The 27,301-nt window shown below is 41.7% G+C and overlaps 1 protein-coding gene, 1 non-coding gene and 1 pseudogene across 2 annotated transcripts; all 3 read left to right on the forward strand.

The window, feature by feature from the left end:
* The first annotated feature begins 245 nt into the window (after positions 1–245).
* CCDC77 (coiled-coil domain containing 77) lies at positions 246–26,459 on the forward strand. Its single transcript, XM_069491167.1, has 11 exons — positions 246–283; positions 2,236–2,473; positions 9,619–9,761; positions 16,420–16,516; positions 17,735–17,807; positions 18,949–19,040; positions 19,996–20,144; positions 23,684–23,903; positions 25,047–25,172; positions 25,271–25,423; positions 26,172–26,459. Exons 1-11 carry the CDS (start codon positions 246–248, stop codon positions 26,316–26,318), a joined length of 1,476 nt encoding a protein of 491 aa, XP_069347268.1. The 3' UTR covers positions 26,319–26,459.
* LOC138396707 (non-histone chromosomal protein HMG-14 pseudogene) lies at positions 5,796–6,330 on the forward strand (annotated as a pseudogene).
* Positions 18,667–18,770, forward strand: LOC138397701 (U6 spliceosomal RNA). Its single transcript, XR_011235832.1, has one exon. It is a non-coding gene; the product is annotated as a U6 spliceosomal RNA (small nuclear RNA).
* Positions 26,460–27,301: the final 842 nt, after the last annotated feature.

Genomic DNA, 27,301 nt, shown 5'->3' on the forward strand with positions numbered 1-27,301 from the left:
TCAATGTCATTCCAATTATTATTTGAAAATAATGAGCTAGAGTACCATATGAAAATTCAAAAGCCATAAAATTTCAGCATTGGGAACTACTTTAAAGAATACTACATTTTAAAACATCACATTCTTTCCAGGCGGCAAACAAGATGATGGAGAGGGAACTAGTCTATACATCCTATATGTTTTTTTTCTGTTCCTGGCCCCTCATTATGAATTTTTGTGTATTTGATAGGTGTGAAAAAGACAGCATGAACTTCACCCCGACACATACCCCTGTCTGCAGAAAGTAAGACATTTGCTTATTTTTGAGTTACTAAATAAGGAATCAAAATTTCTGTAGCCTTAGTCCAGATTAGCATAGGAGCTGGAAGGGTCTTGGAAACATACTTCCTAAATCTTGATGTGAACTGTATTAGATCTCATTTCTCTATTCTTCCATTCTATGCAGAATTTAGATAAACAGTGTATATTGCATGGTATAGCCGGATTCATTCAGTGTGAGGGCCTGGCACAGTGCCCATGGATTCTGGATTACAGAGGAAACAACCAGCGTACAAATGCAGGACTTTCAGTTCTGGTTCTGCCACCAACTTGCTGCACGACACGTCGTCCTCATCTGTCAGCGCCGCAGCTCTCAACTTCAGCAGGCCGCCCAGTTCCTCTGTTAACCTGTTCGCCAGAGTTGTTACAGGATAACTCCTTTGCAGACTATGAAACATTACGTAGAATAGTATTTCTGTCACAAGCTTTTAATGTGGAGAAAATGTTAGATTTTTACTTCATGCTAGTTGAGAATAAATTTTAATATCTCTATATGCTTATTATAATAGAATGAGCACATGTAGTAACTACATTCACTGACTATAACTCAGGGCTCCTGGTATAAAGTTTCTCCACTTGACTGTCTATTTTGTTGTGTTGTAAATTGCAGACAGCCAAACTGGATTGATTTTCACATGTGCCATTTGTACCATTTGTTTTCTACTTTTGTTGTTTTAGCTCAAGTCTCTTGTTTGCTAAAAGCAAACAAACAAACAAAAACTTCTTGTCCAGCCTTTGATCCGAGTCTTGCCATTTTTAACATCTAGTTCTAGTCTGTGCAGTTCAGATATCTAGAGATTAACATCTGATGTGGTTGTTCCCATTGCTGTATGTCTTTTTTATTTTTTTCTTTAGAAACAGGGTTTCGGCCGGGCGCGGTGGCTCACGCCTGTAATCCTAGCACTCTGGGAGGCCGAGGTGGGTGGATCGTTTGAGCTCAGGAGTTCGAGACCAGCCTGAGCAAGAGCGAGACCTCACCTCTACTAAAAATAGAAAGAAATTATATGGACAGCTAAAAATATATAGAGAAAAAATTAGCCGGGCATGGTGGCGCATGCCTGTAGTCCCAGCTACTCGGGAGGCTGAGACAGGAGGATCGCTTGAGCTCAGGAGTTTGAGGTTGCTGTGAGCTAGGCTGACGCCACGGCACTCACTCTAACCTGGGCAACAGAGTGAGACTCTGTCTCAAAAAAAAAAAAAAAAAAAAAAGAAACAGGGTTTCGCTCTTGCTAGGCTGGAGTGCAGTGCTGTGATCATAGCTCACTGCAACCTTGAACTCCTGGCCTCAAGGGTCCTACTGCCTCAGCCTTCTGAGTAGCTAAGACAACAGGTGCGTGCCACCATGCCTGGCTAATTTTTTAATTGTTATTTTTTTATAGAGACAAGATCTTGCTATATTCCCCTGGCCTCAAGTGACCCTCCTGCCTTGGCCTTCCAGCAGTGCCGGGGTCACAGGCGTGAGCCATTGCACCTGGCCTCATTACTGTATGTCTCACAGTACTAAATTTTCTAATTGTTACTGTATGGTCTTATTTAGCTTATATTTTTAAGCAATCCTTTTAGTCTCTAACGTGTATTTTTATTTTTTTAGAGATGGGGTCTTGCTATTTTGCCCAGGCTGGACTTGAACTCCTGGGCTCAAGCTGTTCTCCTGCCTCAGCCTCCTGAGTAGCTGGGACTATAGGGGTGCACTATTGCACCTGGCTCTAACGTGTATTTTGAATCTAGCTTTAAACCATTGATACTTGGAAGATAATTCATAAAATTATTCATTAACCTGTACTATCAAGCTTTCAAGATTTATGAGCACCTTAATTATAAACACTTTAAAACATAAGCCCCCTTTTTATTTAAAAAATTATAATGTGTCATAAATGTTCGCAGTTTAATGAATACATCCTTTCTAATTTTGCATAGGCTAACAAGTGTCTCCAAGCACAGCGTTGCCGCCCCCATCAGTGGCCCCACCAAGTCGGGGGGAATGGCGGGGTCAGCGGAGTCCACTCCCTTGCCTTCTCTTGAGGATCGTCTGGCCGTACTCTGCCCTTCTCAGGAGCTTCTGGAATATTATCAAAAGAAGATGGCTGAGTGTGAGGCAGAAAATGAGGAGCTGTTGATGAAACTGGAACTCTACAAAGAAGCTTGTGAAGGACAGGTAAAAAAGAGATGATGGATGCCCTTTTAGGAATCTCATGAGTCTACTCATTCAGTAGAGAAGCTCTAGAAATGCTAGCTTGTATCACAACCAGGTATTTTATAAAAATATTCTTTCTTGCCTGGCATGGTAGCTCACGCCTATAATCCCAGCACTCTGGGAGGCCAAGGCAGGCAGGTCGCTTGAGGCCAGGCTCAAGACCAACTGGGCAACACAGCAAGGTCTGTCTCTGCAAAAAAAAATTATGATAAAATTTTTTTAAAATATATTCTCTTTTGACTCCCTAGCCAAGCTACCTACCTTTTAAGACCCTCCTTGGATCACAAGCCCCCAAACTGCTCTACCTCTAAAATCTTAAATTCTGACATCTCCCCCTCTCTTATGTTTCTAGTTCTTTCACCCCCTTATACTGACTACTCCTTAACTTCATTGTTATGTCCATAGCTTCCTGACTTGTCAGTTTTCTCAGTGCTGCATATCGGCTTCTGACATCATGCCCTTCTCTTCTAACCTAAACTTCATGATGCTGCACGTCAGTAGTAACTAAACTGTCTACAAACAACCCCTTGATCAATTATTCTTTTGCTCCACCTGCGTAGCAAAAACCCAACTGCGGCTTAATCCAGTTCTCTGCCACTCATCCTCCTGGAGTAGAATTCCTCAACCTCAGTATTACTGACATTTTGGCCCGGATGATTCTTCGTTGTGAGGGCTCTCCTGTGCATGTTTGGCTTCATCCTTGGCCCCTACCCACTAGATATCAGCACAACACCCCCTGTTGCGACAATCAAGAAATGTCTCCAGGCCGGGCGTGGTGGCTCACACCTGGAATCCTAGCACTCTGGGAGGCCAAGGCGAGAGAATCACTTGAGGTCAGGATTTGAGACAGCCTGTGCAAGAGCAAAACCCAGGTGTGATGGCCTACACCTGTAGCCCCAGCTAGTTGGGAGGCTGAGGCAGGGGGATCACTTGAGTCCAGGAGTTTGAGGGTGCGGTGAACTATGACGATGCCACGGCACTCTAGCTGGAGCAACAAAGCAAGACTCTGTCTCAAAGAAAAGAAATAAAGGGAAGGAAGGAAAGGCAAAGGCAGGACAAAGGCAGGGCAAAAGGGGGAAGGGAAAGGAAAGGAAAAGAGAGAGAAGGAAGGAAGGGAGGGAGGGAGGGAGGAAGGATGGATCTCCAGACATTGCCAGATGTTTCTGTACAGGTGTGTGGAGGTAGTAGGGGTGTGTGTACAAAATTCCTGATTGACAACCACTGTTCTACAAAGATCACAAATCATTACAGAATGAACTGATGGTAAACAATCTAGCTGTACCCTCAACCACTACACAGCAATTTTCTTACCTCTCCATACTCAGTTCCGTCTCCCTCCACATCTGTGCCATGCCTTCTCTCCAGCCTGCAGCCTCTTCCTAGCCTTCCTCTCTTAACAGGTCATCTTGCGTCCCAGCTCCCACTGTCATACGGGACTCCCTTCCTGCCCATCCACACATAGTCACCTCCATCTATATCCATCTCTTTCTTTCTTGTTGCTTCAGGAACAAGGCGTCGTTTTTGCCTATTCAGGCTGGATTGATCCAACACTCACTCTGGCCTTCATCCCTTTTTCCTCCTTAGAAACTGGGCTCCATCATTTCTCTCCTCTTTCTGTTGTATTTTTAATCTCTTTCTTGACGTTAGTTTTTTCTCATTAGTATACAAACATATTCAACCTTCTTTCCCAACCTAAAGGAAAAGTAAGCCTGGCCTGGTGGCTAACACCTCTAGTCCTAACTACTGGGGAGGCTGGGGTAGGAGGATTGCTTGAGCACAGGAGTTCAAGTTCAAGGCTGCAGTGAGGTATGATTGCACTCTAAAAAAAAGAGTACCTAAAGGGGGAAGCACAACTAAAGATGGGTTTTTGCTTTTGCTTTTGCTTTTGCTTTTTTGAGACATGGTTTCACTCTGTCGCCCAGGCTGAAGTGCAGTGGTGTGATCCTAGCTCATTGCAGTCTCAAAAACTCCTGGGCTCAAGCGATCCTCCTGCCTCAGCCTCCTGAGTAGCTGGGACTCAGGTGTGCTCCACCACACCCAGCCCTGCTACTCTTTTTCTATAGATAGATAGATGGCTCTTTCTTTTCTCACCAACCACACTTCTAGAATAGTTTGACTTTCCCATTCACCACGTGGGAAGTTCCTTGACTGCAGTTTTATCTCTGTTCTCACCATTCCACTGAAACTGTGCCCCCTGTGGTCTCTCCAAGCACCTATTTGCCAACCTTACCCTTCTTTTTTTGGCCTTTGTGGTGTTTGTCACTCTCGACCTCTCCTGTCCTAAAATTCTCTTCCTTTCTTGATTTCTGCATCATTTTTCTTTGCTAGTTTCTATCTAACCTCTCTGATCAGTTCTTCGCAGTCTCCATTAACAGCTTCCCGTCCTTAGTCTTAAAATGTCAAAGTTCCTCCAGATTCTCCTGTAAGTAATCTCATTGTGTCCGTGCATTATACTACTACTATGTGATGGCGAATTCCAGTAACTAACCCTGACTCACTTTCCTCCTGAGCTCCTTATCTGAGCTGATCTTTTTCTACCTTCCTTTCCCGCCACACATACGTACTGCTACCATTTCCCTCCCTCCATTCCTTACCCCTCAACCTTCCGTTATTCTCTGTATGAGTTCCTAGTATCATTGCCTACAGTTCTGCCCAGCCCCCTGCATTTCATCATAAGGCAAGTCCTACTGATTCTGCTTCCTACATAGTGCTTAATCCATTCCCACACCTCTGTCACTACTGCTGTGATGCCAGTTCAGACCCTCGTGTCTCACACAACTGTCACAATATCCTGCTCACCAGTGTCCCAGCCTCTGGTCTCTTACCTCCCAGTGTGCCTCATACTTTTCACTCTAGCAATACTGAAATACTTGTAGTTGTCCAAACATATTAGGCTTTCTGGGGGGGAAACATTTATATGTCATTTTTATCACATTAAATGTGTGTGTGTGTGTGTGTGTGTGTGTGTATTTCTGCGTTTTTTTTTTTTTTAAGAGATGGGGTCTTGCTGTTGCTCAGGCTGGTCTCAAACTCCTGAGCTCAAGCAATCATCCTACCTCCCAGAGTGCTGGGGATTGCAGGCGTGAGGCACCACGCCCAGCCTGGATTTTTTTTTTTTTTAACTAATCATAGAATTGAGGTGCCAAGTGCCAGCGATGGGCCACAATCTGGCACAGGGTTGGGTGTGTGCTGAGGAGGGGATCGTCAGCACGCTGGGTGTGCCTCTTCCTGTTCACTCCCCTGCGAGGCTAGAGCTGGGGCTTTGGCCCAACCCAGCTTAACCATGGCTTCAGTTTTGGAAGAGCTACAGAAAACTCTAGAAGAGATGACAGTGTTGCTGGGAAAGACCACTAGAAAAAGAGCACCTGATGTCCTTACAGCTGAAAAATCCAAGACTGAAACAGAAAGCAAGAGCACCATGCACTCGGCAGCTCCGCAGGCGGGGGACGGGCAGTGGCGGGCAGCCCAGCTTCACGGAGGCTCTCAGAAACCCAGCAGGCACCCTCCCCGCCACCACGTTCCAGAGTGGAAGGTCAGCTCAGCCAACGCGGCTGTGAAGGAAGTGCCGCAGAGAAGATAGGTGAGGTTGTCAGCTAAACTTGCTCCTGCAAAAGTGGAAATGAAGCCGAACAAAGCAGCAGTGAAGGATAAATCTTTAGACAAAAAAGTACAAACAAAAGTAAAAGGGGAGCAAAGGGAAAACAGGCCAAAGTGGCTAAGCAAGAAACTAAAGAAGATTTACCTGCAGAAAATAGAGGAACTAAACTGAGAGTCCAGCCTCTGATGAACCAGGAGAGAAAGAAGCCACATCTGATTAATACCACACACCATGTCTGGGCACAGTGGCTCACATCTATAATCTCAGCACTCTGGGAGTCCGAGGTGGGAGGATCTCTTGAGGCCAGTTAGTTCGAGACCAGCCTGAGCAACATAGCAGAGACACCATCTGTACAAAAAATTAAAAAATTAGCCAGGTGTGGTGTCGAGTGTATGTAGCCTAAGCTACTTGGAAGGCTGAGGCAGGAGAATCGCTTTAGCCTAGGAGTTTGAGGCTACAGTGAGCTGTGATGACACCACTGCATTCTAGCCTGGGCAAGAGAGGGAGACCCTGTCTCAGGAAAAAGAAAAAAAAGAAAGCCACTCCTTGCCTGTGGCTCTCCCTGTCAGAATTGTGTGCACTCTGTAATATCTTTGGTTGTCAGTAGTCTTGTTTTCCTAGTAACTTTGTTAATGTGCTGTGAAAGATTGAAAATTTGAATGTGTAATGTGTATGATATTACATTCTGACTTGGTAGGACTTACGTAACAGCTTATCAACATCTGAAGGTACTGGTATTTGATATCTTTTTAAGGAAAATTTGCTTCCAAATTTCAAGCTGGAAAGTCACTGGAATAACTGTTTAAAAGGGAATGACAATACATGGCTTTTCAGATTTTTGGTATGTATGTTAAGAACTGTGTACAAATTGAAATGTCTGCATACTGATTCTCCACGCAACCAATAAAATCTCAATTACAAAAGAAAAAACACAATGCAGCAGAAGTCACAAAAGAAAGTAGAATGTCCTTCCACTAAAAAGCCAGCTGTCCTGGTTGTTCCTGTCATAACAGGGTGTACAGTGACAAGCAGTCCGTTGTGGATGGGACAGTCAGACATGCTTGTGAAAGTCCACGTTACGTGGCTGGAGTCGTCAAGCCCCCACCAAGAAGGTGCAGGTGCACTTCACAGAAAAGCCATTTAACTGTTTGGCGAGGACCCTAAATCTAAATGTGAAGGGTTACTCCATGACGATGACCAACGTCTTCACACCCATCTCTGCGGAAGGCAGTTCAAAAAGAGGCGAGACTGGTAGAGCTGAGTGTCGAAAGCAAGCGGAAAACACGGTGGGACCGCCTGACACACTCTGAGAAAGAACGCAGAGAGAGGGAAAGGCAAGCCCTCCCGCAACACTGAAACAGACCCCAGTGAGGGACTGAGGAATGTCCCAACGGGAGTCTATGAAGACGGAGATCATGATGTGATGAACCATTGACGAGCCGGGGTGGAGTCAAGAGGGAAGCAAGCGAGGCTGGTCCGAAGGTAGTGAGTTGTCTCACTGGATTGTTCACAGTCAGTTACAGATTGAACTCCTTGTTCTACCACTTTCCCCTCCTCACTACTGCACATGACTAGTCTTAAAAAAAAAAAATAATAATTAATTTAAAAAAAAAAGAGGGAAGCAAGCCAAAGGGACACACGCAGAACTTTGAGACTTTAAAGTCCTTTGGGGAACTGTGATATAGATATACAGACGTTTCCAATAAGGAAATGTTGCTACACTATACAGATAAGTTCGAGAGAGAACTATTTATACAGCCACCTTCTAAGTAAAGGCCATTCTCCATTTCCTTCTGGAGGATTTATTTAAATAAAATATGCTTATTAAACACTTCTTCCAAAGATAGTTTTGTTATTACTCTGGTCATTTTGTTCAAGAAACGGTTATATTGAATTCTTCCTTTTTTTTGAGACAGTCTCACTCCATTGCCCCAGCTGGAGTGCCATGGCGTCATCATAGCTCACAGCAACCTCAGACTCCTGGGCTCAAGTGATCCTCCTGCCTCAGCCTCCCGAGGAGCTGGGACTACAGGCATGTGCCACCATGCCCAGCTAATTTTTCTATTTTTAGTAGAGATGGGGTCTCGCTCTTGCTTAGGCTGGTCTTGAACTCCTAACCTCCAGTGATCCTCGCCCCCCTTGACCTCCCAGGGTGCTAGGATTACTGGTGTGAGGCACCACGCCTGGCTTATATTGAATTCTTGTGTGAAATGTAAAAAGCAAGTCTTGCCTAATGAAAATGCCACATTATATGTGTTTTTATTGCACTAAGGGGTAGTAAACAAAAATATTTGCTTGCCTTTAAGTTACTGGCAACAACTCCCACCAATGTAAGAATAAGTAAAATCTGAATTTTTACATAAAATACAAATGTGTACCTTGAAGTTTGCTGTAGAGAGGTTGATGCATTTTCTATTAGCAGCTTAAGCAGTGCATACACCATGCATTACCCTTCATCAATAGTCCAATCACAAGTATTTCTCTATAGATATAAGTATATTATGAATATAGAATTGAGACAAAATCTAAAATTGACAAAGAATAGACAAATATCTTTATACAGTACCACTTGGTAAGTTTTGCCATAGATCATCATTGCTTACAAAAGCAAAAATAACTAATTTGAAAATCCATCTGTCCATATGTTCAGTAAAGTTAGATTTTTATTCCAATAAAACCATAATCACTTTAATCCCTATTACCCATGATAACATTATTATCCCAAGGATTGAAGTGAAGTGATACAGGTACACATCGACCTTCCCCTCTCTTCCTGTTCTTCGTGAAACAGAGTGGAATCATACCGTATTTTTCTTTTGGTGACCGGCTTATATCACATTATTTCATAATGTCCTCAAGGTTCATCAGCGTTACAGCATGAGACAGGATTTCCTTCCCTTTTAACAAACATATTAGGCTCTTTCATGGTGCAATATTTGCTGCTCCCTTTTCTGAGAGTTCTCACTCTGCTCGTCTCTCTTGCAGTCTTGCAAGTGTCGGCTGTCTGGTGGCAGTCTCTGATGTCCCAGCGGCTTCCGAGATACTCACTCCTGTCACACTTTCCCCCACACCATTTCACCCTGCGTGCTCTTCCATTAAATAATTATTTTATTTCAGTTGTTTGCATGTTTCCTTCCCCATGAAATTCCTCAGTTCTGTAGACAGGAATCATATTTTAATCTTTATTTTCCCGGATGTCACAATAATGCTTATAATATAGAAAGCATTACCAAAAAAGTGTGGATGGAACAGGTGAGTCATACGGCATTTTGGGTTCTATAGTCTGTAAAAAGAAGATACGAGAGCTTTGACATTATATGCAAACTTCACACTCATCCTGTAGCTTTTAAACTCAAGTCTATATACAGCCTGATGCGGTATTTGAATTCAGTATTGGTGAAACCATTCACTTTTGGAACATTTCTTCATGAACTGACTCCTCCACATCTAATAACAAATACTCTTTTGAAACTCAGTATCTTTTCAATTATCTTTTTGGTTTTGGCAGCATAAACTTGAATGGGATTTGCAGCAGCGGGAGGAAGAGATTGCTGAATTGCAGAAAGCTCTAAGTGATATGCAAGTCTGCCTCTTCCAAGAACGGGAACATGTTTTACGCCTCTATTCAGAAAATGACCGACTGAGAATCAGGTACCAAGCAGGAGAAGGGAAATGGAGTCATAACTCTAAATTACCTTTAAAAAGATAAATTTCTCTACAGTCATTCTTTTAGGTTGTATTCCCCAGGAAACAGACTCTGAGACAGAGATTTCCCTGCATGACAGTTCCTGGGGAGGCTCTTGGGAGTAATACCCACGAGCAGACCTGGGCAGGAGAATTTGAACTGTGATCGTAGTGGGAACAGAGGGCATAGCCAGCGCTACAGGGAGCTCTACGTCTAGGGTGGCCTTTCAGAGGCCAAAGGACTCAGACTTTTATATCCCCACATTGACCAGTCAAAGGACGCAGGCTGTCCCCAGGGAGGGGGTGTAAACTTGGCAGAGGAAGCCCCCTTCAGCCAATTCTTAGAGAAGGACTCAGCTCCTGGGAAATCGGTGTCTGGGTCCTGAAGGGGGCGTCTGAGCAGTACACTGCAGCGTCCACTACAGTGCTCGTGTGTGTGTGTGTGTGTGTGTGTGTGTGTGTGTGTTTTGAAATATACAGAACGTAAAATTTACCATTTTAAGTGTACAGTTCAGTGGCATTAAGTACATTCACGTTATTGTGCAACCGTCACCACCATCCAACCCCAGAACTCTTTCATATTCCTAAAGTGAAACTGTACCCATTAAACAATCACTCCCCGTGTCCCCCTTGTCCCAGCCCCTGGCAACCACCCTTCTACTTTCTAAGTTTGACTGCTCTAGGGACCTCAAGTAAGTGGAATCATACCGTATTTGCCCTTTTCTATCTGGTTTATTTCACTTAGTGCATTGTCTTCAAGGTTCATCCATGTTGTAGCAGAATTTCCTTCATTTTGAAGGCTGAACAATATTCCATGGTTTGTATAGACCACATTTTGTTTATTCGTCCGTCAGTGGACATTCGGGTTGCTTCCACCTCTTGGCTATTGTGAATAATGCTACTATGAACATGGGTGTGCAAATAACTCTTCAAGACCTTGCTTTTAATTATTTTGGGCATATACCCAGAAGTGGAATCGGATCACATGGTAATTCGGTTTTTATTTTTTTGAGGAACTGCCATACTGTTCTCCATAGTGGCCACACCATTTTACATTCCCACCAAGAGTACACGAGGGTTTCAATTTCTCCACATCCTTGCCAACACTTGTTATTTTCTGTTTATTTGATAGTAACCATCTTAATGGGCATGGGGGAGGGTCTCATTGTGACTGGCATTTTCTTTCTTTCTTTTTTGGGGGGGCAGGGGAAACAGTGTATCACACTATTGCCTAGGCTGGAGTGCAGCAGCGTGATCACAGCTGCTGCAACACTGAACCCCTGAGCTCAAGCAGTTCTCCGCCTGGCTAATTTTTAAATTGTCTGTAGAGATGAGGTCTGGCTATGTTGCCCAGGCTGGTCTGGAATTCCAGGCCCCAAGTGATCCTCCCATTTTGGCTTCCCAAAGTGCTGGGATTACAGGCACGAGCCACCACACCTGGCCACACTTTCTTAATGATTAATAATGTTGAGCATTTTTTCACGTGCTTATTAGCCATTTGTACACATTCTTTGGAGAAATGTCTACTCAAGTCCTTTGCCTGTTTTTGAATTGTGTTTCCTTTTTTTTTTTTTTTTTGGTCATTGTTGAGTTTTAGGAGTTCTCTATATATTCTGGATATTAAACCCTTGTTAGATAGATGATTTGCAAATATTTTCCCTCATTCTGTAGATTGCCTTTGCACTTCCTTAAAATGGTGCACACAAGTTTTTAATTTTGATGTACTCTTTTGTTACCTGTGCTTTTGGTATCATAGCCAAGAAATCATTACCAAATTCAATGTCAAAAAGTTTTTCTCCTATATTTTCTTCTATAAATTTTATAATTTTAGCTCTTATGTTTAGGACTTTGATCCATTTTGAGTTAATTTTTATATACGGTATTAGGTAAAGGTCCAGCTTCATTCTTTTGCATGTCAATATCCAGTTTTCCCAACACGATTTGCTGAAAAGACTTAGCCACATGGTTTCTCGATGTCCCATGGTCAGGTGCATGCCAGAAGCTATTTTTCAAATGTTGTATCATTCTCAGCTGTAGATAGCATGGTTTGCTCCAGAGTCTCAGAGGGACTGTGTTAGGATTCTCATAATGGGATGTGCCATGAACTCCACTTGGCACCTTGTCCCACCACAGACACCACAGGGTCTGCCAGGTCGCGTGTCTTAAGCAGCAGAGCTGTTTGTGGTGAGTTCCTGTGGAGCCTCCTTTCAACTCCGGGCCACACTGAAAGTTCACCTTCCACGTCATTGATATATGGGTGAGAGCAGTATTCCAAAGTACAGGATGTGTTGTGTCCAGAACCTGAAGACTCCTTCTAGGCGTCACGCTTGTTTCTTGGTGGTAGTAGGTGCAAGATGCAATAACTTATTGTTTTCTTTGGAGGGAATGTCCTGGCGGGCCGAGATCAGACCCTTAAAAACTCCACTGATGTGCTTGCTTCGTAGGGTTTATCTCCAGCCCTCTGGAGCACATGTATCTACCAAAGGTGCAGTGCGCCTGCTGTTTCTTGTCTATGCAGTCTGATTTAACATGATATCATCAACAGTGAACTAATGTGATTGGTGAAATAGCCAGATCTAGGTCCTTTTATACTGTGTTGACGGAGAGTAAAATAGTTAACATAGCCCTAGGGAAAGACTATATAAGTACACTGTTGCCCACCTCACATGAATGTGAACCGCTTCTGGTCCTTTGTGGGATGGAAAAGAATACGTTTGCCTAATCAGTGGCCATACATACCAAGTACCTGAGACCAAGATTAATCTGCTTTAGCGAAGATACTACATCTGGCGCAGGGACTGAGATTGGGACCTACTTTGTAGGCGTCTGCTGTTATTCTCCAGAATCCATCTGGTTTGGTGAGGGTCATCCTGACGAATGAAATGAGGATTTGATAAGGACTCCACCACTGCATTCTTAAGGTCTTTATTTACTATCTTGGTAGGGAGGTTTCAAAGGCCTTCACTTCACTTGCTCCCAAAGCCAAGAAACTAATTTGGAGGTTCTGCCACCTACCAAGTATGTGCATTTTATACATTTGGGAACTTGGAAAACGACCGCTGATTGGTGGATCCAGTAGACCCCTGTGAGCTGAACCTGGGCCAGAATTCCGTTTATCACATGGTCCCCATATGCCCCAGTGCCATGATGATGCTTCAGATTGTCAGGTACCCATGTCGGCCCAGACCCTGTATCCAGCAATGCTTAAAACGCCTGGTAGCCGCCGCCCCCACGCCCACATGCATTCACTTGCATAAATGGGGGAGGAGTCGGGAAGTCACTACCACGTACAGGTACCCTGTGGTGTCACGGGGCCTTACCTCTAGGAAGATCCAGCCTCTTCTTTTAGGTAGCAGTGTCTGGGCCTTAAAACTGGCTTGGATCTGGAAAATGAGTCAGGGATTGTGATTCTGTATGGAGTGCAGTCCTCGGCCTCTTTTCTGTCTTTGATTTATTTTGATTGTTTAAGCCAGGGGTGGGGAACCTGCGGCCTTAAGGCCACATGTGGCCCTCTAGGTCCTTAAGGATGGCCTTTTGACTGAATCCAAATTTTACAGAACAAATCCTTTTATTTTTATTAGTACATTTTTCTCATCTTTTATATTTTTATTTTATTTTTAAAACGAACATATTTAAAATACCAAAAAATAAAATAAGTTTCAACAAAATAATCCTCCCAGATTGACCGGCACAATTAGAACATTAGTAAAGCCGTAAGGGCTAAATTGACGGCTGCTACGCTCATGCTTTAGTTCCAACTTCCCCGCCTGACTGGGGCCACTGCCGCACCAGGCTGGGTGGTGAGAGTTCATGGGCGTCGAGTGTGCCATTCTTCTGTCAGCTTTTGACAGCAGTGCACTGTGTTTTTGTTTGCAGTGGAATTTGTGAATAGTTGCATGGCTCGACAGTATTTTTTAATTCTGTCTACTTACTGGCACATCCTGTCAAAGAAGACCAAGAGAATGCCTAAGGAAGAAAACAGATTTTTTAATGAGGACTGGGATTGCAGTATTATCTCGTTTTCTGCTAAAGATAAGATGATTTGCTTGCTTTGTGATACTGTAGTATCGACATTAAAGAAATTCTATGCTCATCAGCATTGTAACACTCACAAGGACTACAGATATTTTAAATTAGAGGGAGAGGTGTGACATTTATTACAGAAATTAAAAGATGAAAAGCAAAAGCAAAGACAATTCTTTCATGCAGCAATAAGACCTGGAAATAATGCCTCTGAAGCAACTTATAAAATAGCTTATATACTCAGGAAAAAAGGAAAGCCATTCAGAGATGTAGAAATTTTGAAAGAATGCATTGTCAAAGTTGTAGGATGCTTAGACCCCAATAACATTTCAAAGCACAAACAAATGTCGCTTTCAAGAAGAACCATAACTGATCAGCACCATGAATTAGCCTTCAAGTTAACAGAACAACTTCATACAATACTTCAAAAGGAAAATATATATTATTCAATCGCTTTGGATGAATCAGCTGATACTACTGACTTGGTGCAGGTTTTATACTTCATAATGGAAGATTTTCTTTGCTACAAAGAGTTACTCGCTTTGGGCCCTCTTGTGTACACAACACAGGGAATAGATATCTTCAGCGACTTTCAAGATAAATGTCATGAAGTTGGACTGAATTTGAAAATTTAGTGAGTGTATGTACAGACAGTGCACCTTCCACGACAGTAAAACATGAAGGGTTTATTGCACAGATAAAGTATTAACATATCCAGATGCTCTCATTTCTTCTCATTGTATCTCGCATCAGCAAAATCTCTGTGCTACAGCTACTATTTTAAGTGACACTTTGCAACAAGTTATAAGTATTGTTAACTGTATTCGTGCAAATGCAACGTGGCATCATCAGTTTTGTAACATGAGGTATTCAGTGTGGATTTGCGGTATCATCCCAAAGTGTGTTGGCTATCAGAGGGACAGGTGTTGGCCAAAATTTTATCTCTGTGAGAACAGATAGTTAAATTTTATGAAGAACGGAATCAGCAGTGTGAATTACTGAAAGAAGATTAAGACTTCTATAGCAATGCAGCATTTCTGTATCATGTCAAATCAAAACAACTTGAATATTTCTTTGCAAGGTAAAACTAGGTCTATAAATGATATGTGGCAAAAAATCCAAGCATTTCAAAAAAGCTATCTTTTTTCAGAACACTTCTTCTTCAAAAGGAAATTTCAAATGAATGTTTTCCCCAGTTAGAATCATTTGAAGAATACACAGCTGTTATACACCTATTAATTGGAGAACACAATGAAAGGTTCACTGACTTTGAGAATCATGACATCACACTCAAATTAGCATTTCAGCCTCACCTAGTTGATACCACCAAGGCACCTAAAGAATTACAGATGGAATTGACTGAGCTCTCAGTAGATGAAATTTTAAAGTCATTGTGTGGTGCTAAGAAAGATCCGATTGAAATATGGGAAAATGCAGTAGAACACCCATGCCTTCGGCAACATGCCCAAAATATGCTTTCTTGCTTTTCAACCACTTACTGCTGAGAATCTACATTCTCCTACCTGACCCAAATCAGGATGCCCTTAAGGTCACAGATGACTGAAACCCATCTAGAGGATCAACTGAAACCGTTGACCTCCAAGCTGCAACCAAATATTCAAATGCTTTCCAACAAAAAGCAGACAAAACAAAGTCATTAAAAGGTTAGTTAACTTTAAAATTAACAAATAGTTTTTGTTTTTTGAAATTACTAAATACATAGTAGATTTTTACAAAATAATGTACATTTTTAAGTATATCTAATTGAAGTTTCTTGAATGCAGCCTTATTTGATTACAGCTAAATGAATGCAACCTTGCAACACGAAAATGTTCCCCACCCCTGATTTAAGCTGTACCCTGTTGACTACCCACCTATCTTGCTCCTAGGGACACTGAGTTCTATAAACTGTCTCCATATCACTGGTTCTGAAATCCCTTTTTAGAGTTGCTTTCTTGGTCCAGTCCTGATAGCAGCTGTCTTAGGTTGGCTTCTCTGGGAAACAGACTGTGCAATGGAGATTTGCTTGCAGGAAGTTTATGGGGAAGTGCTCTGAGGAGTAATCACCTATGAGGAAATAAAGTCTAACTGGGCAGAGGGAAAGCTTAAACTGGCTCAGCAGGCCTCAGCACAGGGGCTCTGAGGTGGGGATGGCCCTTCAGAGATCCAGAATTGGGGTAAGGGGATTGGACTTTTGTACCCCTCATTGACCAGGCACTAGATATGGGCTGTCCCTGAGGAATGAACTTCAGTGAGGCAGTTCCCTTTGGCTGAGAGCTGTTCTGGAGAGAAATGCAACTGTGAGGAATCGGCAGGCCACGTTCCTGGCGGTTGGGGGATGAGCCCATCAGTCCCAAGGAGGAAGGCCGGTGCTGTGCACCTCAGCATCCAGTACAGTCCCTTCTAGACTCAGCTGAGAAGTTATTTCTTGGCCCTTTCACTCGGAATGGAAATCCCTGCTGTTTTAAAGGTCTAGATGAGTCCTATTCAATTTTAATTTCAGGTTACTATTGTCTTAAAAACAAATCAGAAGGGAGAGCCTTTAAATAGAAAAGGTTACTTGGAATGCATGATGTGTACTTACTTTCCGTGAAAATTTCAGGGAGCTAGAAGACAAGAAAAAGATTCAGAATCTCTTGGCTCTCGTGGGAACAGATGCTGGAGAAGTGACCTATTTTTATAAGGAGCCTCCGCATAAAGTAGGTAATCTTTGGTATAACAACATGAATGTGGCTTTTAGAAAACACAGGCTGGAGTCCATAATCAGAACAACTGTAGTATTTGCTAAAGAAAACTGGTGGAGAATTAGCCATCATAGTCCCATGTCTACCTGAGTTTTCAAAGCATTTTTATTCAAAAACGTTGGGAAGTAGCATTGTTTACCCCATTTCATCATTTAGAAATCTAAAGCACAGAGGGGTAGATGTTTTAGCTGAGATTAGAGAGGCAAGCAGGAGCAGACTTTGTGTGGGAGGAAGTTTTGGTACTTCAGTTTCTTTTTTAATCTTTGTTTATACTGATTATGAACATTATACATGGTCTTTGTTAAAACAAACACAGAGAGTACAGAAATCTATCATATAAAACTGGCAGTTTCTCATAATCCTATACCCTAGGGATAAACCATTATTAATAGTTTGGTATGTATACTTCAGCTCTTTTCCCATTCATATAGAGATATTTATGAGCATGTATACTATTTTCATTTTTTCACTTTTATGGACAGTTTCTCATGAGCATTTTTATGCATATCTACATTGGTATACGTCAACAACTTTCCTAAAGGTCCTTGTCAAAGAGCTGATTTTTTTTTTTTTTTTTTTTTTTTTTTTGAGACAGAGTCTCACTTTGTTGCCCAGGCTAGAGTGAGTGCCGTGGCGTCAGCTTAGCTCACAGCAACCTCAGACTCCTCGGCTTAAGCGATCCTACTGCCTCAGCCTCCCGAGTAGCTGGGACTACAGGCATGCGCCACTATGCCCGGCTAATTTTTTCTATATAGATTTTTAGTTGTCCATATAATGTCTTTCTATTTTTAGTAGAGACGGGGTCTCGCTCAGGCTGGTCTCGAACTCCTGACCTTGAGCAATCCACCCGCCTCGGCCTCCCAGAGTGCTAGGATTACAGGCGTGAGCCACCACGCCCGGCCTAAAGAGCTGATTTTTTTAAAGCATGTATTGTTGAATAGCCCTGCAATTTTATTTTATATTTTTCATTTATATCATCAACACTGGGTTTTATCCAGTTTGTTACTTTGCTGGTGTGATTTCTCATATGCATGACATCCTTAAATTTGTCAAAAGTATGTCAATTTTGACAAATTTAACTTTTAATAGTGTTTGATCTGTAGAGCTAAGGCTAAAAAGTAAACTATTGCATTTATAGGAAGGCTACTTCTATGCTGTTTTGTGCTTCCTCAGGTCAGCATTCTCCAAAAGACTATCCAGGCTGTAGACATATGTGAACAGAATGAATCTTCAGCTTTCAAAACAGGTAACAACCACGTTACGTATTAGGAATTCTCACTGACATAGAATTGAAAATCACAGTGAGAATAATTAGAAATGTTTTCCTCCTGCACAGTGATAATTGATATTCGTATGATGCCTCTGGTGGTCTAAGATCCTAATGAACTCTTTGAATCATCCAAGAAATTAAATTTTGTTCAGTGCAATTTTTAGTGTTGCTTTTTTTTTTTTTTTTTTTTTTTGAGTCAGAATCTCACTCTGTCACCCCAGGTAGAGTGCAGTGGTGACATTGTAGCTCACTACAACCTCAAACTCCTGGGCTCAAGCAATCCTCCTGCCTCAGCCTCCCGAGTAGCTGGGACTACAGGCCCATGCCACCATGCCCAGCTAATTTTTCTATTTTTAGTAGAGACGGGGTCTCACTCTTCCTCAGGCTGGTCTCAAACCCCTGAGCTCAAGTGATCCTCCTGCCTCGGCCTCCCATAGTGCTAGGATTACAGGCGTGAGCCACCGCACCTGGCCTAGTGTTGCTTATTTTTAAAATAACCTTGTCTTAGATAGGTCCTTCGGGTTTGAAAGGCAATTTCTGAGTAGGGTAATACCAATTAATCAGTCTGTAGGAAAATTTTTTTCAATTTTATTTGTATGAAATTTTTTTCATTATTAAAAAAAATAACCTTGTCTTTTGAAAATTGTGTGATACGTCATAACCAAAATGTCTAGTTTTTCCTCTTACCCATTCTGATTAAATAGTATTTTACTAAGAAAATAGACATAACTCTAAAGGAAAATTTGTAGTCAATTCTGCCGAAAGATGAGTATGATTATCTAGGTGACATCCTGCAGAGTTCCCTTATAGAGATTCCTGTTTGGAAAGTTAAGCAGTGCTCGCTTCGGCAGCACATATACTGACATTGGAACGACACAGAGATTAGCATGGCCCCTGCGCAAGGATGACATGCAAATTCGTGAAGTGTTCCATAATTTAAAAAAAAAGAAAAAAGAAAAGTTAAGCACTCTAGTTATTATGTTTTCCTGTTTCTTTCTTTTGTTCTCTTTATAAGTAAATGAGTCTGAACTTCTCTGCACAGGTAATGCTGATACTTGAACAACAGAAAGAAAAGCTGAGCAAAGTCTTCTTGATGAATTTTTGTTTGTTATTTTAGATCCTAAAGTAAGCAAAAGAAGACCAGCAATGAGAGAGAGGGAAGAAAGTTCTGAGCATTACCAAAAAGATATACAGACACTCATCTTACAGGTAAAAAATTAGTTTTGGCAGACCAAGATGGTTTCTATCCACAAGTTTAGAGTTCTGTAACATACCTTCAGTATCATATGATAGGTATCTCCTTGCACACAGGTTAAGAAAATTAAGTTTGCTCCTAATTTCCAAGAGCTTATATTTTAAAACCGTCATTCTCTATTTGAACATCCTAGAAGTGCTACTCTGAACCTTCTATTCAATATGCTAAGCTCTACCCAACAAAACGTCATATGATAAAGTAAGGATTCACTTTGTGATTGGCCTGGGGGATACACAGAGCCTTACAGAGGGAAGAAACTTATCCATGCTGATGATTGACATTTGGGGGTATACGCATTTACTTGGTGCATGGGTTCTAAAGGCTAGCAAAGTAATGAATTATTCTCTAACCACCTGGTAATTGTATGTCATTTGGAACCATGACTTTTCATCTAGTTCCATAAGTTCCTGTCCTTATTGGGGTGGGGCTCCATTGATTTAAATGACAGTTTCTACCTTTGGCCAATATCTCCATATAGAGTCACGACAGCCAGACTCAGAAAAAATTTACATTATATTCATTTTGCTCTATGTTTTGAAACCAAAAACTAAGAAAAGAGTCATTCTGTTGCTATGGAAACCAGGGTGTCTTAAAAGGGAGAAAGTCGTATAAGTCCAAAAGGGAGACAGTGAAAATGCAAAGTCATAGGATAGAAGAAACCAATTTTTGTAGCTTCCCTTGTGTGATGTGCATCCTGGGCTTGGTGTGAACAGAGTCTACTCTTGTATAGCCTGACCCCATTTATGAGACATTAAGAAGATCAGGGTTGAAATTTTTCTACTATTTGCTACTGTGTGGTTGGAGTTTTTGTTGGTTTGTTTTACAATTTTTCTGGAGAAAGGCTCACTTTGAGCAGATGAAGGGCGTGGAAGCAGGAGTGGCTGCCTGACCCCTTGTCGGCGTGTCTAGGTGGAAGCGCTGCAGGCTCAGCTGGGAGAGCAGACTAGGCTCTCCAGGGAACACGTCGAGGGGCTCATGGAGGACAGACAGATCCGCTTTGAGGAGATACAAGTTCAGCACCAGAGAAATCAGGACAAAATCAAAGAGCTAACCAAAAGGTGAGTGGCCAGAGAGCTGTACCTGAAGGTGTTTTATGTTTCTGAATGGCTGAAAAGTTAGCAGTTCTGTACATGAGCAGCCTAGGATCATAGAACTGAAAGGAACCTTGAAGAAACTGTCTTCGTCAGACACCCCCGCCTCTAGGTAGGTGAGTGGCCAGGCTTTGCCAGGTATGCAGTTGAGTCTCTTCCTGAAGAGCCGGTGAGTATTCTACACACTCCTTTTAACCGTTTTAGCGTTTTAGCTTGTTTCTGGTGGTTAAGAAACATTCTTTTAGCCATCTGACTAAATGTAATAGGGCCCCTTTCTTTTGTTTGGCCCTTTAATATGGAAAACATGACTTTACATACCTGTAAAAAAAAAAAAAACCTGCAAACTCTCTATACTCATGGTTTTTGTTCCTTACCTGCTTGCCTTTCCTCACCTTTCTGCAGTCTGATTTCATCCCCACCATGGTACTAAACATGCCCTTTCTGAGGTCTGAGGTCATCATTGCCTTCTTAATTTCTTTTTTTTTTGAGGCACAGTCCCGCTCTGTCACCCTGGCTAGAGTGCCGTGGCATCAGCCTAGCTCACAGCAACCTCAAACTCCTGGGCTCAAGCAATCCTCCTGCCTCAGCCTCCCGAGTAGCTGGGACTACAGGCACGCGCCACCATGCCTGGCTAATTTTTTCTATATATTTTTAGTTGTCCAGCTAATTTTTTTTCTTTTCTTTTTTTTTTTTTCAGTAGAGATGGGGTTCTCGCTCTTGCTCAGGCTGGTTTCGAACTCTTGAGCTCAAACCATCCACCCTCCTGGGCCTCCCAGAGTGCTAGGATTACAGGTGTGAGCCACTGCACCCGGCCGCCTTCTTAATTTCTAAGACTTGTTCTCTTTTCGGTCCTTATTGTCATTAATATCTCTCTTCATATTTGGCGTCACCAATCACTCCCTTCTTGAAATTCATCTCCCTTGATTTCTGCAGCACCTGTCTAACCACCCTCAGCCCTTTGTGTGTTTCCAGTGGCCAGACCTGTGCCGTAAAGACGTCCTCAATTGAATATGTTCGCCTCAAATTTACCATTGCTGAAACCAAACTGTTCCTCCCAACAAATACTCCCTTCCCCCATCTCAAACCTAGTACTTCATTCTTTCCCCATTTAGTTTCACGGTATCATGTCACCTCCATTCAGTTTCCCAAGCTTCAAACTTTAGGATTATCCTCAACTCCTAACTCTTCTTATTCCTTAACTCCAAATCCTTTGGATTGTAAACCTGAGAAGCCTCCCAAATCCACTCTCTGCCCTCTCATTCTTCCCACATTGATTCAAGCTCTATTTCTTCAAGTTGTTGCAATAATCTAACTGTTCTTCCTGTCACTGGTCCCTTTGTATTCTACTGTCTTCCTTACCACTCACTAGGAATTAGTTCTTCCATTAGGAGTTATCAACCGCTTAAAAACATTTGGTAGCTCTCCACTTACCTTATGATAAAGTCCTGGTACCTTAGCATGGCTCGTTAGGCACGTCACCCTCTGACACCACGTCAGCCTCTCAGCCTCGGCCCCTCCCCTGTCGCTGTGGTTCACCTTGTGCCTCAGCCAGACTAATGATAACTGCTTTTCATGGGACACTTGTCATGTGGCAGCACCTTGCTAAGCAATGTCACCCCCTTCTCTGAATTAAGTTCTTCCTCCTGTAATTCCCATAATGATTAGTGTGCCTCCACGATGACGCTTGTCACCACATATTGTAATTATGTCGTTGGTCACAGGGTCTTGCTATATAGTTTCTGCCCTGACCTCTGTGCACAACAGGCACACAATAAATGTTCGTTTAACACTTTAATGGTCCTTATCAAGTTGCACCTCACTGTCTCTTTTCTGCATTAAACATCCTAAATTTTAAAATATTTTTTTCATGTTATATTCTTTATTTTATCATTTTTTTTTATTTTTTCAAACTTTTCTAGTGTTTCTTTCTCCATTTTAAAGTATGGTGATTAAAATTGGACATGACACTCAAATTAGAATCTCTGATCAGTGCAGGATAGAAAATATGTCCTGGCCCATACAGGCTGTTTCTTTTAACATAGTGTAATGTCTTTGCATTTGGCCAGTACTTCTCCATCTTCATTTTTATTTTTGGTATTTTTGTAATTAAACATAGCATCTTGACTTTTCACTGGGTTTTGTTTCTAAGGGACTGATATTTTTAAATTGTCACAGTAATTTGTAATTTTATATCTGTATCCCAGAATAGTAATAACCTTACTCGTTTGTCATTCTCTGCATATCTGAGTACATGATCAGGTCCTTCCCTTGGATAGATCATCCTGAGGGTGCTGCATGGCCTGAAATCCAAGGCCAGTAGTGGCTGCCCTTTGGGGGTCACTTTCAAACCATCTGTATTTTAACAAGACCATACTCTCCCAGTTTGTAACTGAGAACATAATGTAAGACAGAATCAAAGAACTCATTGAAAGCAGGAGAGATCCTTGTGGTAACTGAATCAGTCTCTACACACACACACACACACACACACACACACACACGCCCCTGACTAGATATAGATATGTTCCTCTGGTGACATTTACTCTACTTTGTGCCTGGCACTATGCTATCATTTTCCCTTCATCTATGTACCCTGTTACTTGTAAAGAAAACCAAGTGGATCTGACATTATTTGTTCAGTGGAAAACTATAGTGATTGCTTAATGGTATTTAATACTCTTGCAAGCAGAGCATTCGATACAGTATTTTTCTAGGTGTTGATGGAAACATCATTTGTCTATTCCTAAGTCTCAAGAAATAGTCATCGGGAATCTATTTAGCGCCTTGTGTATATCCAGTAGTTGGTATTGTCCTTGACAATCTGGTAGCAGTGGGGCAAAAATAAATGATAAATAAGGTATATGCTTTCACTCAGGCTGGGAAAAAAATACATGTTGACAGTTAAAATATGACATAGTATATAAGCAAGTTTTAGATTATGAGACAGTGGTATATATTAAAACTGATGTGGAATTTCAGGGAATGGAAATATTAAAATGGGCTAAAATTGTTGAGATGACTTTATAGAGGAAGTTGATCGTGGAAAAATAGGACAAGACTTTGATATAGGGCAGTTACACTTGGCGCACAGCATAAATAAAAGCAAAGCTGTTTTTGATATTTTAGAACTAACCCTCACTCAGAACACCATGGTTTGGTTCTTTATTGTATTATTCCTGGGAATAGTCTGTACTTATGCAGGCTATGTGTAAGTATTTCTGTAGCCTTTCTAATCATATAACCTGAAATTAGTACTCAGGAAAATATTCACAAAGACCAGTCTATGAATCCGTGAGCATGAGCGGTTACATTACACTTTGCCCAGTAAAACATGTAAGATTGCCAGTGATCAGACTAAGCTCATTTTTAAAACTGCTAATAATATTTTACAAAATTCATATATTGTGCAATTTTAAAAGAACCTGTATCTTCCCTTTTAGAATAACCCTTTATTTCAGACGTGCTGTGTAAGCATCCTCATGTCCACCCTGTGCTTGCTTTCACAGTCTCCATTACACCCAAGAACTGCTCTATGAGAGCACCAAAGATTTTTTGCAACTCAAATTTGAAAACCAAAATAAAGAGAAGTCATGGATGCTTGAAAAGGATCATTTGATGTCAAAGATTAAGCAATATAGGGTGCAGTATAAGAGGAAAGAAGATAAAGTTGGAAAAGTTTTGCCAGTTATGCACGAGGGTCATCATACCCAAAATGAATATATTAAGGTAATGTCCTTATATCTATCTTACAGATATTGTTTATTTTTCTGGAAGAGTTGAGAGAATTCCAAAGAACCTATGAATTGTCATATAAGATCCATTCAGTCCAGGAAGCTGTTATAGCAGCAGCCTCAAGAAATAGGTTTCAAAGAGTAGCTGATCCTCACAGTATTTGGGGATTTAAAATACTAGACTGTTGATTCATTCATTCATTCAACAAATGTTTATTACACTCCTACTATGAGATAGGCTCTGGAGCTACAGCAGTACATGATCTCGACGAGGTCTGCCCTCGTGGTGTTTATATGTTAATGGGTGAGAAAAAGCAGAAACAACAAATACCTAACTAAGAAAATCGTAGATTATCAAAAAGTGGCTTTAGGCAATAAGGGAATTATATGCAGATTATATGTAATTGCTGGATGCCTACTTTAGAAGGGGAGCACGGGATACTCTCTCACGTCTGGTGTTTGTGCCGAGACCTGGAAGTAGACTAGGCTTGCCATACAGACCTAGAGGACGAGCAAGTTCAAAGGCCCTGTGGTACGTTCAAGGAAAAGGAAGGATGTCTTTGTGGTTGCAGAGGAATAAGCAAGGAGGAAGTGGCGTGTAAGAAGGTTGGAGGGGCGGCAGTAGCCATCGTGGAGGGCCTGGAGGTCATGGTGAGGCACGTGACTCAGCTCTGGACATCATCGTGTCTGTGAGGGATTGTGTGCAGGGAAGTGAAATGATCTCATTTAGGTTTTTAAAAGATCATTTTGGCTGCTCAGTGGAGCATGTATAATAGTCATTGTTGTTAATATTTCTCCCTTTTTAAAGAACTTCAGAAAGGTAGCCCAAAACGTATTGTAACATCTTACTTGGGACAGATTCTGAGCTTCGTTATTGGACTCTTCCCAGATCCAAAAATGTTTGTTTTATTTTAAAGAATTTCTACTATGTACACTTTAGAAAAAGGGCTTAAGAGAATAGTCTAAAAGTAGATTTTCAGATGTTTTTCAGAATTCCTTGTCATCTTGTTCCTTAACTCATTTTGTAATTCTGGAAATCCTTTCTTTTCTTTTCTTCTTTTCTTTCTTTCTAAGTGTTGTATGAATTACCTAAGTTGTATAACTGAGTATTAATATTTTTTGTCCCTTTGACTTGAAGTCCCTAAAGGATAAGTTGACGCAAGAGAAAAAGCTGTCGAACATGTATCAAGAGCAGTGCATCTCCCTAGAAGAAGAACTTGCCCGGATTCGTGAGGAGGAGGGAATGAGGAGAGAGATCTTTAAGGTCCAAAATTCTCTGCCACTTAGGACGGAACGGGACGTGCAGATGGCTCAGGGGAATGCTCCCTCCTCTTCATAAATGCCTTCCCTTTCTCCCTTTAGGACCGCACTAACAAGATGGGGAAGCGTTTACAGATAATGACAAAACGCTACGAGGCCTTGGAGCATCGACGTGTCTTGGAAGTAGAAGGCTTTAAGACAGATATTAAGGTTCTCCGACAGAAACTGAAAGACTTGGAGCAAATGCTCTACAAGGTAATTGCTGGTCCCGAATTATCACAAGGGAGAAAAGAGGTGGAGGTGAGGAAACAGGGTCAGAAGGGCCCCTCCGAAGCAGGATGTGCCGTTTCCCTGCTGGTGGAGGCTAATGATCACCGTCCTTTAAGCTCCCTGAAAATCAGTTCAACAAACACACACTAGAAGCAAAACAGAAATAGACTGAAATAATTGAATGACTGCATCGTTACTATTTCCATGGAAGCTAAACTTAACAGAAACTGTCATCTCTCCCAATTCAAGAAGTCGACTAAAACAATTATGTCTGTTTCACAATTGGGAAAAGCAGTAATAAGTAGTTTTTCCCATTCAGACACAGCTTTCTAGAAATCAGGTTGCTTCAGGAGCCTTCTTAAAGAGGTTTAACCAGTTAGTCACATATCTTCAGTGATTGCTGTGCTCCAAACAGGTTAATTATGAAAAGCGGAGATACTTTTTACCCCATATAATGTTTATATCGGTCTCTTCTTTTTACCCAGTCGTAGTTGTTTTTTGATCTCTATCTCAAGCCTCCTTTCCTATTGTATGGAGAAGAAAGAGTGTCCTGCCTTTTCTGCTTTAATTCTACATTTTCCTTCTTCTGTCAGTCATTGAACAAACTAAGGATTGCATTTATTCTATGTGCTCAAAAGCCCATAAAAGGGAGCCAGCGTAGCCTGGTCTTCATAACTGACTCTCCCCTGATGTGTGCAGTCATCATTTCTTCTTCTTTTTTTCAAATCCCTAGGCAACGGTTAATGCCCGGGCAAACCAGGATCTTGCCATTCTTTGTGAGGTCCGGGACAGCAACAGACGGGCACATAAGATACAAGGAGAACTGAAGAACCTTAAGTCCAAAGTGTTTGGTCTGGAGAATGAACTGAGACTCTGCTGACGTCTCCTTTTGGAAACGGCCCACACTTGGAAGAGGCCTGCTTCCTGAAATCTGCCAACAGTGACGTCTCCCAGAAAGTCTGGACCTAGAAGTGGCTAGAGTAGTGGGATCCATTACCATAGAGACAGAGTGAAGAAGCAAGGACCACTAAGAAGCTTTCCTTGCGCGCTAAGCTTTATTTGCAATTTCTGCTGACCAGTTAGCTCGCTGGGGTGGGGGGGCCTGGACCCGAATGGCTTAGAGGCTTTCATTATTTCTGCTGTTTATATTAACAGGTTTTTGGTTTTTTAAAGAAGACAATGATGATGAAAACTTAGGAAGAAAGTATTTTGCTAGGCGCTTGGCTGAGTGTCGGTCAGTGGAAAGGACACTCTCCGTATAGAAACAAGGGCACTCACGGAGGTTGTCTTTCTCCTAAGCAGAGGGCAAAGGCAGCACTTCTCAACTTGTAAAATTTGCATGGGCAGGAATTACGCAATTTACCCTTCTTCAGTCAGGAGCGTGTCCTGAATTACCTGGCTGGACAGTCTCATACAGTTTCACCAGAGGGCGCTAGAGAGCCTTCAACAAATGGTTCACCTAGAAAAGCAAAGGTGCCACTTGGCAAGAGTGAGCAAAATCGAAATGATACTTGTATGAAAAGTTTAACATTTTATCAATAACATGGCATTTTTTAAAACAATGTATATAGTCTAACTATTTTCAATAAAATATGTAATTGGAAATGTTCTATTCAAGTTTTCTATAATTTCTTACTGAAACCATGTTTATATTTTGTTATTGGCCTGTTCGTCTCCATTTACTTCCTTGTTCCGTGGACACTGCAGTATACAAGTTTTTCTAAATGATTCCTTTGAAATCATCTGCTGTTGGAGATAGCAAGGGTAGTGTAATACAAAGGTGATGGCACTAAAACTTTATCCATTTTGGGGCAGACTGCTATGCATTTGCAGCAAAATAATTATTTAGCTGGATAGCCTCTG

Source organism: Eulemur rufifrons, chromosome 16 (genome assembly GCF_041146395.1).
Source record: "Eulemur rufifrons isolate Redbay chromosome 16, OSU_ERuf_1, whole genome shotgun sequence".
Classification (NCBI taxonomy): domain Eukaryota; kingdom Metazoa; phylum Chordata; class Mammalia; order Primates; family Lemuridae; genus Eulemur; species Eulemur rufifrons.